General features: G+C 41.8%; 1 protein-coding gene across 1 annotated transcript; it reads left to right on the top strand.

The window, feature by feature from the left end:
* The first annotated feature begins 12488 nt into the window (after positions 1 to 12488).
* Positions 12489 to 13391, top strand: LOC140458950 (probable G-protein coupled receptor 139). Its single transcript, XM_072553685.1, has one exon. It carries the CDS (start codon positions 12489 to 12491, stop codon positions 13389 to 13391), a length of 903 nt encoding a protein of 300 aa, XP_072409786.1.
* The last annotated feature ends 225 nt before the right edge of the window (positions 13392 to 13616 follow it).

A 13616-nucleotide genomic window follows, 5' to 3' on the forward strand; every position in this document is an offset into this window, starting at 1 on the left:
GCACATAGTTAACACTGCCAGGGGAATTTGTTCAAATCCTGTTATCACAAATGGCTAAATTTAAAATTGCTAACATCTGGAATAAAGACTTGTTTTAAAGGCTAGCATGTAACGACTACTGATTGTCTTCAAAACCCATGAAGCCCACTAATGTGTTCCTTTCCAAGGGTGTTGTGCTGTTCTCTGTCTCTGTTAGTGTACCTGTACAATCTTCCTTCCAACATCATAGCCCAGTTCTGCTTAAAATATCTGATCAATCCTATTATAATGACAGAGGAAGTACCAGCCAAAACAAAACTGCCTCCCTATCACTGGATTTGCAAACCAATCAAATGAAAACATGCAATGTCCTGCAAATTTGCTTAATTGTTCTTAACCAGGGAGTATAACTAATACATCTTGTCCCTCAAGTTTGTAACAAAAAAAATTATTCACAGCAGAACAGACATAGCCAACAAGACAATTTAAACAATATCTCCAACTTAAACTCCATCATTCTTTAGCATATACATTCATTCACATGTTAACAGACTGATAAAAGTAAAAAAATGTAACTTTCAGTTCTGCAACTGTCTTAATAATGAATGCTCGGTTATCATAAAATCTTTTGATGGCGGGCTGTATCACAGATACTTGAAATATGAAACTTTCTTGAACTCTGAATTCACTGGTGAATACAAGAAGCTTTCTCAGACCTCTGGACACTTTTAATCATTTCTTAAATTATTTTCTCAGAATTTTCAACAGCTCTATAACTCAGGGGAGGTGAGAGAACAAAGCAGAAGTAGCACCATCCAGAAGCTTTTGAAAGAAAAAGAAAACCTGCTTCATTCTTGAAACCCCAGCAGAATGAGTTGCTATGGATCACACCAAATTCCCTCAAAGTATATGAAAAAGATAGCATAGACTCTAATTTTTCTTATTTTTAGAGGTAATATAAGGTTTTGTGCTCCAGCTGAAATTTGATTGTTCACACCAGGCTTGAAGCAAAACACACTTTAATTTTATGCTACCGTTAAAATATAAACAAGCCAGAGAAGAATTGGTGTACTTAACTCCAGTGGAAACAGAACATGATTTTAGCTTATTTAATGACTGAACAGCATCTGTCTAATATTGTAATGAAGCTCTGCATCCCTGGGATTGATGGGGGGGGGGGGGGGGGGGGGGGGTGGGTGTCCACTCTGTTCCATAATCAGTCAATAAACACTTGCAATTCTGTTTCTGCAAGCATTCACACTTTATTCCAACTCGGCCGGGCACAGATTATCCAGTCACACAGACATTAGACCCTCCTGTGTTCCTTGGAGAAACTGTGTACGTGACTTAAGACAAAGACAATTTTATGCTTTTTTTATTGAGAGAAGTGCAGGCTATAATCACAGAGTACATTCAAACAATTAACAATCAATTTGAATGAAATGACTTTATTGACAGCAACTTGGATCAATGATGTTTCCCAAGAACCATACTTGTTTTTCCAACATTCAAGTACTCCTATCTCGTGAACCTTGTCTCTGCACCTGCACTTGCAAGTTCTGTTAGTAATGTCTTATCTTGTCTAATTATTTCTACGCTGTAAAGGAAGCATTGTCTGCTAATCTTTGTTGAGACAGACTGTGCTTAATTCAGCTTTTAGCAGGGTTAAAAGCCATTTTATGCAGTTTTAAGCAGAATTGACAATTTGCAGCCTAGAAGTCATTTTGTCATGCTATTTGCATTAAGAAGCCATTTTATTGCTGCCTTTGTTGTTAAGAGCATGTATTAAATGGTTGTTCCTGACTGCAACTGATTATTCCAGCCTGTATTCAGCTTTCAGATCCATGGTAATATCTTGTAAACACACCCTTGGCAAAGGCAAATACAGTAAAAAAAAATTGTCTCACTTGTATTTCTAGAAGCAGGAAGATTACCCAAACTTTAAGTTGTAAGAGGCAAAGGAATACCAATTTCCACTTTTAGCTTCAAGACCCAGCAAACAGCGAAAGTAAAGTTTCCCCATGGGCTTCACTATCCTCAATTACGTTAACTGTAATAATATTTTTCATATATCCCTTTTCTTTACAACATGCTCGCAAAATATATTCTGAATGTTCATTTATTTGGCACGGACGTGATGGGCTGAAGGGCCTGTGTCTGTGCTGTACTGCTCCATGTTCTGAAAGCTAACCTGTCCTTGCAAAACTGGGTGGTTCTCTCATCCAAAGCTGCAACTTACACAAGACTCCTTCAACGATTGAGTTGTATATAATGACATACCCATCAGAGATTGACAGAATTATAGAGCACAGAAGGATCCCAATCCATTCATAACACCGACTCAAAAGAAATATTCTACTGGGCTCACACTCTCACTGCTCTGATCTTTCCTGACAGTTTTTTGATTTTGATCTTTTCCTGCACTTATTCAAAACTCCCTTAGAAATTGTTCCCCTTTATATCATCCCAACATCTACTCAGGAAGGGAATTAAAATTATCCTGATTGTTGCATGGATTCAAATCTTATTTCATGTCTGGCCCTTTCAAAAATCCTTTCCTCTGGCATGAAAAATAATCTTGCATTGAGACATTATTTACCCTTTAATTGCACTGAGTTACAACATGATGGCACCTCTTCTGCTGATTAATCCAAACAGCCAGAAAAACTTACCTCGCCTCGTAAGCTGTTAAAGTATGAGTGACAGAGAACTATCCAAATTCCACTTACCACAAATAAATTCCCTGTAAAATTTGCAGCAATTTAATGTTTTCAAAACCAGACAGTGGTTTTAGTATCTTGGGGCATAATTTAACCTGATTGATTAAATTTGAACTGCTGTGTAAACAAGGAGGAGAAAGTGAGGGCTGCAGATGCTGGAGATCAGAGAGGAGAGTGTGTTGCTGGAAAAGCTCAGCAGGTCAGGCAGCGCTCAAGGAGCAGGACAATAGTCATTCTGGACATAATCCTGATGAAGTTCTTTTGCGTGAAACATTGAGTCTTCTGCTCCTCGGATGCTGCCAGACCTTCTGTGCTTTTCCAGCACCACTCTCTCGACTGCTGTGGAAATAATTCTGGTATCTAATTTACAGCTACAAGTTACATCTTCAAATTGTCCAGTGCACTTTGGGCCTGCAGTCAGTCACATGACAGGTGCTTGCCAACTTTCAACTCTCTTAAACATACAGTACATGCCTTCAACTTCATAACAACTGTTATCGTTTTAAAAACCTAAATAATTTCTCAACGTCCCTCTCTGTTCTAACGTCAATGCTCAAGTTCTTTCATCTATCACTACACTGAAGACTCTCATCCTTAGTGCAACTATCTTCCCAAGTGCCATGTATGAAACACTGCAAAGATGTCATGCTCTGTGCCTCCAGTTTCTGGGTTATTAGCTTTACTGTAATACCACAAGGTCCCAGATTTCGAAGTCACATTTCTGATGCCTTACCATTAAATATAGACAGACTACAATCATTTAAACAAGGTGAGATGATCTTCTCACCTGGAATACAGACAACTGCAAAGTAACTTTCAGAAAACAAACCGAATCTCTCAAACTATTGGACTTTGCCTGATGGGTGACCCTATTCTCTGAGCCGACAGGCAAATTTCGGAAACCGAATTGCCAATGATTCCTCATATATACAGAAAGATGAGCCCCTTGTGATACAATCCATGTTACATCCAGTGTTACTGAGCAGACTCATTAAGCAAATTCCTGTGATATCATACGTTCCCTCTGCACTGGCCTTTCGAAAATAGAAGAAAATAGAAATTCAAACCTCTCCCCTTTCCCACCCCAAGACTTTCATGAACAATTAAGTGTTCTGTTTTTCAAACTGATCATTGCAGCGTTGGCAATGATTGGTTTTGGAAATAGGTAACTTATTTGAATTTGCTCCTTATGTCAGTCAACAAGATCCTGTGGGTGTAGTGACTGAAGCCCAGAGTTGTGTGAGTTTATACTGTTCCCCTGGACATTGTGGACAGCGAATAAATTCTCAGCTCGAAACCAAGGGAAACGTCCCTTGTTCTGCAACTGTTGAAGAAAGTTACCATTTGAGCTATAAAGGACTCATTGTATTCAATATATGTGAAAGTTGGATCCTCACACTCCAGGACAGGTCCCCAGAGCAGACACAATGAGTGCCTCCATCAGAAATAAAGTTGACTTTTCCCTGAAATCTCCCTTTGGAGTACCAGCCTTCCTTTTCTCCCAGAGTTCAGTTCAGTTCTCGCCCATGTTGACGCTCAGATGGTAATGTTTTGGTTGGGTGAGAGCACCAAGGCATGTGGAGGCATGATGGTCGAACAAGGAGAGGGCCGGAGCAGCCATGGTGTGACAGAATGGGCTCAGAGGGCAGAATGGACTCCTTCTTTGATTTTTCTGCCCTTTTGTACCTGAGCACGTGAGGGAAAATCTCACATCACAGAATGGCCAATTGTGAAACTTTATAAATGACAAGAAATGAAACATTGCACACAGCAGTAAGATTCCTCATTCTACGTACAACAGTCAGTGGGTATTAGTCAAAACGAGAACAAATCAACAACATGATAGTGTCCAAGCTGATTGTTCCATGAGACAGAATGATACCTGGCTTGATAGATCATCTTGAAACATAAAACATAGGAGCATGAGAAGGCCATTCATCCCAATGATTTAATGTCAATCCCATTTGAGATGATCATGGCTGATCATCCAATTCAGTCCTGTGTACCTGTGTTCTCCCCTAAACCCTTAGATCCCTTTAGCTTTCAGAACTATATCTGACTCCATCTTGAAAACATTCAATGTTTTGCCCTCAGCAGTTTGATATGACAAACAATTCCAGAGGCTCACCTCACGATAGTTGAAGATATTTGTCCTGGTGCCAGCCTTAAATGGTTTATCCCGTCCCTTAGACAGTGACCTTGGTTCTGGAATCATTATTTTTTGGGGTTTGTTAATCTCGTTGTTTGGCACTGTGACGCACCCACACATGGCATCCAAAGGTTTTGTTGACAACAGAAGTTTATTGGAAAACAGAGACAAAAAAGAAGCACTTATTTAGCACAGAAGACTGTTTTTCATGAGCTTAACATTCAAAATATTCAACATTTCATGCAAGCCTGTCCTTCAGTGGAGACTCACACAAAGAGAAATCACATACCTCGGCCATCTATTTCAGATTCTCATTGATGAGTTCCTTCTGGAGTCTCTCCCATTGTCTATGGAGACAACTTCACATTGGTTTTTGAAGAAATGGTATTTTCATAGAAATATTCGGTTCTAAAGTTTCTCACTTCTATGGACTGGTGTATTTCCATCCAACCTTTCAGGAATCTTCACAAACAGTTTGAGGGACTGAGGGTGGAACAGATATGGAGAATGTTGGAAAGGTTGGAGGGTGTTACTGAGATAGGGAGGAGGTGTAGTGATGTGAAAGTGTTACAAAAGTAGGGAGGGCTATAGAGACTGTGTGCGGTTGCAGAGATAGGGAGAGGTAAAGAGGCTGGAGGGGATTACAGAGATAGGGAGGGGGTGTAGGGGCTGGAGGGGGTTACAGAGATAGGGAGGGGGTGTAGGGGGTGGATGAGGTCACAGAGATAGGGAGGGTGTGTAGGGGCTGGAGGGGATGGCACAGATAGGGAGGGAGTGTAGGGGCTTGAGGGGGTTACAGAGATAGGGAGGGGGTGCAGGGGCTGGAGGGGGTTACAGAGATCGGGAGGGGTTGCAGGGACTTGAGGGGGTTAATGAGATAGGGAGGAGGTGTAGTGGCTGGATGGGGTTACAGAGATAGTGAGGATGTGTTGGTCTGTTGATCAAAAATAGAACAAAGTTTGCTCTTTAATCAAATAACAGTAAAGTTTTGTTCAATATTAAAATAATTATTTGAGTATATTGACAGTTTTACATACATTGTTGTCTGGTTCAGACAGCAAGATCATATCTTAGAAAAATTGTGCCTGTGAGATACTCTGTGTGTTTCTGTGTGTGTGTATGTCTGTGTGTGTGAGAGAGAAAGCGAGTGTGCATGTGTTTGTGTGTGTGTATGTGTTTGTGTGTGTGTGTGTGTGAGGGATAAATTGTGTGTGTGTGTGTGTGTGTGAGGGAGAAAGCGAGTGTGTATGTGTTTGTGTATGTGTGGGAGAAAGTGTGTGTGTGTGAGGGAGAAAGGATGTGTGTGTGTGTTTGTGTGTGCATCTGTGTGTGTGTGTTTGTGTATGTGTGAGGGAGAAAGTGTGTGTGTGTGAGTGCATGTGTGAGTGTATGTGTTTGTGCGTGTGTGTGAGGGAGAAAGTGTGTGTATGCGTATGTGTGTATGTGCGTGTGTGCGTGGGAGAAAGTGTGGGTGTGTGTGTATGTGCGTGTGTGCGTGGGAGAAAGTGTGGGTGTGTGTGTCTATGTGTGCATGTGTGTGTGCATGTGTGTGTGTGAGAGAGAGAGAGAGAGAGAGAGAGTGTGTGTTCAGGGCAAAACAAAATTTGATTTGCTTTTACTCAACACCAGTTGTTGTTTGTTCAGGAGAGCTCACCACAGTGACAATCTCTTGCTTGCTTCCTGGGAGATCACTACAACCAAGTATGTGGACAATATAAGGGTAAGGACCAGCTTGTGAAAACAGAGCATCCATGTCCCTCTCTCTCTCTCCTGAGAGACCCTGGTAGCTCAGCACTCCCTCTCAGCGTTCCTCTGCTCTCTCTGAAAACCCTCTGCTCAAAGGGACAATTGGAAATCACTTCCAGAGAAACAGAAATGACAAATTTTCAAGCAGTGAACGGGAGACTGAGAATTGGTGTCCCCACAACCTCGTTCATCATCAAACTTTTTGAAGAAATCAAAAGGATCTGAAAAAGATCAACACATCGGAAATGGAGCTATTAATTTGTGTTTCCTTGATTTTATTTTATCTCAACACATAATAATTTGATTGCAATTAAATAGCTATTTTCGCAATAATGCGAGAAGAAAAAAACAGGTGTGCCTATTCCTTGAACAGAAATTGGATATTTGTGCACAATTGGGCAATGTGGTGCTTTCATCAAATGTTCACGTTCTAGAGAACTTGGTGAATAGTGGGGCTGGATTTCCAGTGCACTTCAGTTAGGTCACAGCGAGAGTATTGTGTGCAGTTCTGGAATCTACATGATAGGAGGGATGTGTTTACACTGGAGAGGGTACAGAGGGAGATTTACCAGCGTGTTGTCTGGGCAGGACAGAGTTTTAGTTGTGTGGAGAAATTGGACAGAGTGGGTTTCTTTCCTCACTCACCCTTTGTCTGTTTGTCCAAGAGAATTGTGTCTGTGCTAACAATGCATGATGGAATTCATTCCCAGCATGGTTAGTGATTGGAGGGAAGGTTTCCACATCCCCACTCTGCCCGAATGATTGAGGTACTTTGTGATATCAGTCCTTCAATGCACTTGGTTCACATTTTAGAACTATTTGCCCCACCCACACACCCGTTCCTGTTTCCCCCTTTACACACACATAATCCCATCACTTATCATTCAGCTGAATCCACACTGTACATTCTCCAAAGGTCAGTACCACCTTCCTGAGGAGCGGTCCCTTACACAGTGATGAACTTACACAGATCAAGTGTAACCAAGGGTTTATCAAACTGAAACCTAACTGGGTTCCCTTTCCAATCCAAACACCATTGAGAAAGGCTGGCACTGCAGTGACTGTCTTGAATGTTTCTTGAATTCCTCGTCCTGATTGTCACGCGTGGATAGATGTATCTGCTTTCTTGGTGCAATGTTGAATTCTTGTTTTGAAAAAGTACCTCACTGACCTTTCTGTCAGCCAAGGAACTTCCTACTGTTAGATTGCACGAAAAGTCAAAATTTCAGTCTCTCTGCCAGATGGAAAGTCATATTTTCATACTTTGTGACAAACGTTAAATACACTGCTTGTTTCCTCATCATTTCCTTAACAACTGCTCCATGTTCATTGGTAAGAGTTAGCATTCTCAGTCCGTGTCTTAACTCCGAACAAAATAGCATCAATGTTGGTTTTTGGATTGAATTTGCATTCTTGCTCTTTGTCCTGATGAGTGCAAGTCAAAAATTGCAACAACATATGTCCTTCCTCAACAATATTTTGATTAGTTTATCCATTATGTGTCTTGATTCATGACACAAGATCCATGGTTGAAGAGAAGAAAACACGGCAGATCTGTCCAACAGTGCCTATTAACATGGCTGGAACAAATTAAGCAACTTAGTGATATGAACAAATGCAAAATTGTTGTTGAATGTGCCATGACGTTGGGTTCCATTGGATTTGGACCAATTGCATCTGGGTGTTGTATTGAACTCGAACAGAGTGAGTTCAGGTGTGTGAAAGCTGCCGGAGCTGAGCTCAGTTGAGTACCAATGGGCTCAGTTGGGTGGAGATGGTTTCAGTTGGACTTCAATTGATGGAGCAGCAATGGGTCAGTTAGATGGAGATGTTTTCAGTTGGACTCCAACTGACGGAGCAGCAATGGGCTCAGTTGGGTGGAGATGGTTTCAGTTGGACTCCAATTGATGGAGCAGCAATGGGCTCAGTTGGATGGAGATGGTTTCAGTTGGACTCCAATTGATGGAGCAGCAATGGGCTCAGTTGGATGGAGATGTTTTCAGTTGGACTTCAATTGATGGAGTAGCAATGGGCTCAGTTGGATGGATATGTTTTCAGTTGGACTCCAATTGATGGAGCAGCAATGGGCTCATTTGGATGGAGATGTTTTCAGTTGGACTCCAATTGATGGAGCCGCAATGGGCTCAGTTAAAATCCATCTGATTGTTTTATTGTTTTCTTCAGTGGAAGATTGTTACAATTTGATAATCATCACAAAAGAGTTTGATGTGAATTTTACCATCTGTTTGAGAAATAAAATGTTCCCTGGTATTTTTTTAATTTCAATTGCAAGTCTAATTTCGGTGCAACTTAATATTCAAAGCACACTTGTGAACTCCCTTTTGACAAAATAAAGGGCAGCAGTGTATTTTTGGAATGTAAGTCCAGGATGTCAACCCTCCATGGTCAATAATATATTGAGTGACTGACATGTGAAAGAAAACTGAAAGAAGTTGGATAATGAAAAAAAGTAGAAAAACAAACACTGTCAGAATCGTGATTGGAAAGCAAGTACACGTATTATCTTAAGGAGCATTCTATGGGAGTGCTGTTTACAATCCTTTTGTATCTCCATGTGGAATATACCGGTGTTGTGGGGCTGTACAATGTAATGTGAATGGTTTTTAAGAGGGTGTTTAATAGACTGGAACAGACACCAGATGTCACACACGGTGTTTACGATCATGTATAAGGGAGTGTTGATTCTTATCTCAGTAGTTCAGTCCAGACTCCAAGCCCTGCGCGAGAGTTAATGAATGAGATCACCCAACATTAACAATGCAAGGACCAATAATTCTACAGATCGCATTCGCTTTCTTCCATTTCTTTGCAATTGTCTGTGTTCCAGGTGAGGAGATCTTCCCCGTTACTGAATGTGGTGTTTATAGTTCTGTCTGTGTTTTATGATGAGATATTTGATGGATTACTTTGGAACCGAGATGTGGATGGTCTGATTGAAGGAGTGACCTTGGGGAAGCTGTAGTGCCATTTGTTTGGAATGTTACCTGGAATGAGAATCTTCAGTTGTATGGAGAGAGGAAGGAGGTTGCCCAGTATTATTACAACTGAACATGATGAAGGTGGGTATAGGGACCATGAGCAGAATAAACCCTAAACCTGAAGACCATTTCCCTTGAGCCTGCTTCACCAATAAAGCGGATCTTGGCTGATCGGAAATTCCTCACATCCTGCTCTTTCTCTGCAATCCTTGATTTCCCCGACTGACCAAAACAATCCAAAATGAAGGATGAGAAGATGGCTGTAGGGGCTGCTCTGTTTTGAGGTATTTTAGGTGTTGGAGGTCACTTCCTCGAATTCCAGGAGCAGAAATTACTGTTTTGTATGCTGTTGCATTGTTTTGGAACGTTGGGGGAAAATAAAACCCTCAAAACAACAGCACTTTTAACAGACAGAAAGACAGACAAAAGGCAGCAAACACATTGGCAGTGCGGGAGAGAGGTAACTGAGCCAGCAGTGAATCTGCACAGTTGCTACCTTTGCTGTTTGAGTTCCTGGATCTCTGGACATCAGAAACAGTCGAGGACAAAGTTTAAAAAGTGAAATTCACAGCTGACCTTGGAGGAACCTATGTGGGAGAGCTCACAGCACAGGAACAGATAAATGCATAGTTTTCAATGTGTAACCTTGCTATATGGTTGCTGTACTGAATAGAACGGGTTCTTTCTTGATTATAAATTTTATTGAAATCTGCCTCTTGATTAAATTTTTAAAATATAAACCAGAAGGACTAAGTTAGCCCAGAGCACTGTTTTTGTTTAGAGTAAACAGGTAATGCTATTTTCTGGATCTGTTGATTGTGAAGGAGCAAAGATGATCTTTTTTAGAGTTACATGCTCATCCTGTCAGATGTGGGAGTTAAGGGAGAGTTTCCATGTTACTGATTATTTTGTCTGCAGTAAGTGTGCTTGGTTGCCAATTCTATCGGATCGCATGGATTGGTTGGAGCAAAAGTTAGAGGTAACGAGTAATTTACAAGAGCTAGAGGGTGTGATGGATGACAGTTATAGGAAGGGAGAAAAGCCGCAGATACAGTCAAATGGAAGGGTTAACTCCAGGAAAGGTAGGAGGGGTAGTGCAGGTAGTGCAGAGGTCTCCTGTGACTATCCACATTTCAAACAAGTATGCTGTTTTGGAAAATGCAGTGGCGGGGGGGGGGAGCGGGGGGGGGGTGGTGATGGACTCTCAGGGAAATGTAGCATGAACACCAAGTTTCTGATATTGAGACACGCTGCAATGCAATGAGGGGTAAGTGGGGTTCCAAGCAATCAATTGCGATAGGGGAATGTACAGTGCAAGACATGGGCAGACATTTCTGTGGCTAACAGCAATAAATCAGAATGGTGTGTTGCCTCCCTGGTGCCAGGATAAAGGATGTTGAAGAGAGGGTGCAGAATGTTCTCAAAGGAGAGAGGGCCCGGGAGGATGTCGTTGTACACATTGGAACCAACGGCATAGGATGGGAAAAGGATGAGATTCTGAAAGGAGAATGTATGAAGTTGGGCAGAATTGCTTTTAAAAAATGAGGTCCTTGAGAGTGGTAATATCTGGAATACTCCCGGTGCTACGAGCTAGTGAGAGTAGGGGTAGGAGGAGAGAGCAGATGAATTCATGGTTGAGGAACTGGTGGATGGGAGAAGGTTTACACTTTTCAATCATTGGAATCTCTTCTGGGGTAGAAGTGAACTATACAAGAAGGATGGATTGTACCTGAATTGGAAGGGGTCAAACATACTGACAGAGAGATTTGCTAGAGCTGCTCAGGAAGATTTAAACTAGTAAGGTGGCGGGGGTGGCAAGGGTGGTAGTAAGGTAGCATCACACCCTCTAGCTCTTGTAAATTCCTCATTGCTTCTAACCTTTGCTCCAATCAATCCACGTGATCTGATAGAATTGGCAACCAAACCACTGTGGACAAAATACTCAATAACATGAAAACTCTCCCTCAAGTCCTACAGCCGACAGGTTGAACATGTAACTCTACAAAAGACCATCTTGCAGATAATGCATTGAGAACTTTAATCTCCCACTATCTCAGCATTCTATTCAAATCAAATTCAGAATGCTAGGATAGGCATAACGTCCGTCATTTGGTCTGGATGTGAAATCAAACACCTCATGCGGTTTGCCACATGGTCATTTCACCTTCACTCTCCACTTCGTCAAGAATATATTGGCTAGAATTTGTAATCATTCACTCTGTGCATATTTATCTTGTTATACAAAGGAGAGTTCTGTGTGGAACCCATTAGAATGAGGCAGTTTTGTCCAACTTATAACTAGCTCGTCCCAATTGCATGTTGAGGATTTCTAACTCCCATTCAGTTTAGCTTTCTCACCCTACTCAGTTGTTTTGATTCAATTGTTTGCATCAGTTGAATTTCAAAATTCTGTGTTCAGAGTTAACTCCAGAATTTCAGCACAATGCTAAACTTTGCCCTGCTGAGCAGTACTGATGGTGTGCTAGTCAGTCTGAGATGCTGATTCCACATGCGGGATCAAGCCAACACAGCTTCTGCCTGCTTTATTGGATATTAAATATCCCAAGGCACCAGTAATACTTGGTTTCCTCACCAATCCCTCTCCCTCAATCAGCATCACACAAAATATTAACAACTATCTATAATTCTGGTTGTGGGAACTTGATCAATCTTGGTTATGCGCTTCCTTAATGAAAAAATTTATCATTTCTAAGACATACACCATAGATGATAAAGTATTTCCGGGAATCTGGTGGTTATCCATTTAAACTCCTTCTTGTATTTATTGTTGTAACTGTCCCTGTCCCTGTTTTGGATATTGATGCCTACTGCAGCAGTGAAGGTTCATGATCCCACATGTAGAATAATTTTTCAATGTCTCTTCCAGCTAACTTAATGACAATTGTGATTCTCACTCGTGGAAAGTGTGGCATCACCAAAGGTATATCCACCTACCTCATTTCCATGGCAACAGCAGATCTCCTCGTCATTGTATTCAGTGTAATACTCACAACACTTGGTTTCAAATATTTCCCAGTTTCCTTCCTGTTTTACACTGCGGTGTGCAGTTTTCACATCATCATGGGCTATGCTGCTATTGACTGCTCCGTCTGGTTGACCATCGCTTTCACCATTGATCGCTTTGTGGCCATTTGTTGCCACAATCTGAAAGCCAGATATTGCTCTGCCAGAACAGCAGCCTCAGTCATAACCATTGTCTGGTCAGTCAGCATTTTGAGGAACATTCCATTTTACTACAAATACCAATCTTTGGGCACATGGGGTGGTGTGCCCTGGGGCTGTGGCATCAGACCAGAGTTCTTCATCTTGCCAGGATGGCTGGCATTTTTCTGGATCCACCAGCTGCTGAACCCATTGATCCCCTACCTCCTGATCCTGCTGTTCAATGCTCTGACCATCAGGCACATTGTCTTGGCAAATCGGGCACGCAGGGGTCTTCGATCTCCCAGTAACAGGGACCAGAGAGGAGATGCAGAGATGGTCAACAGGCGGAAATCCATCATCCTGCTGTTTGTTGTCTCGGGCAGTTTTATATTGTTGTGGATGACCAAGGTCAGTGTTTTCTTACTGATGGAGATTACTAACGTCCATTTGTTTCGAAGTTATGACCATCCTGTTATGATCGCTGACATATCTGGGACTATGCTCTTCTACCTGAGCTCCTGTACAAACACTGCCCTTTATGCTCTGACCCAGAGTAAATTCAGAGAGGAGCTGAAGAGGGCTCTGAAATATCCCTTCACTCTCATCCGTGAATGTACCCCTACATCAAAATAAAGAAATGCGGTTGAGTTTCGGGACTTCACCTGAATTTCCCTGTTATGTTCCGTGCAACTGGGAGAAGAGAAGGAATTGTTGTCTTCATCCGTGAGATGTACACGTATGTGGTTCGACATGAGGACTAGTTCATGTCTATTGGTCCTTTCTCTGGTTATTTCTCTCCTACTGTTCTCTAGCCCTTGGACCAAGTGAACACATCACCCCTTTCCTTGCGAGAGTGAG

This window comes from Chiloscyllium punctatum, chromosome 34 (genome assembly GCF_047496795.1).
Source record: "Chiloscyllium punctatum isolate Juve2018m chromosome 34, sChiPun1.3, whole genome shotgun sequence".
Classification (NCBI taxonomy): domain Eukaryota; kingdom Metazoa; phylum Chordata; class Chondrichthyes; order Orectolobiformes; family Hemiscylliidae; genus Chiloscyllium; species Chiloscyllium punctatum.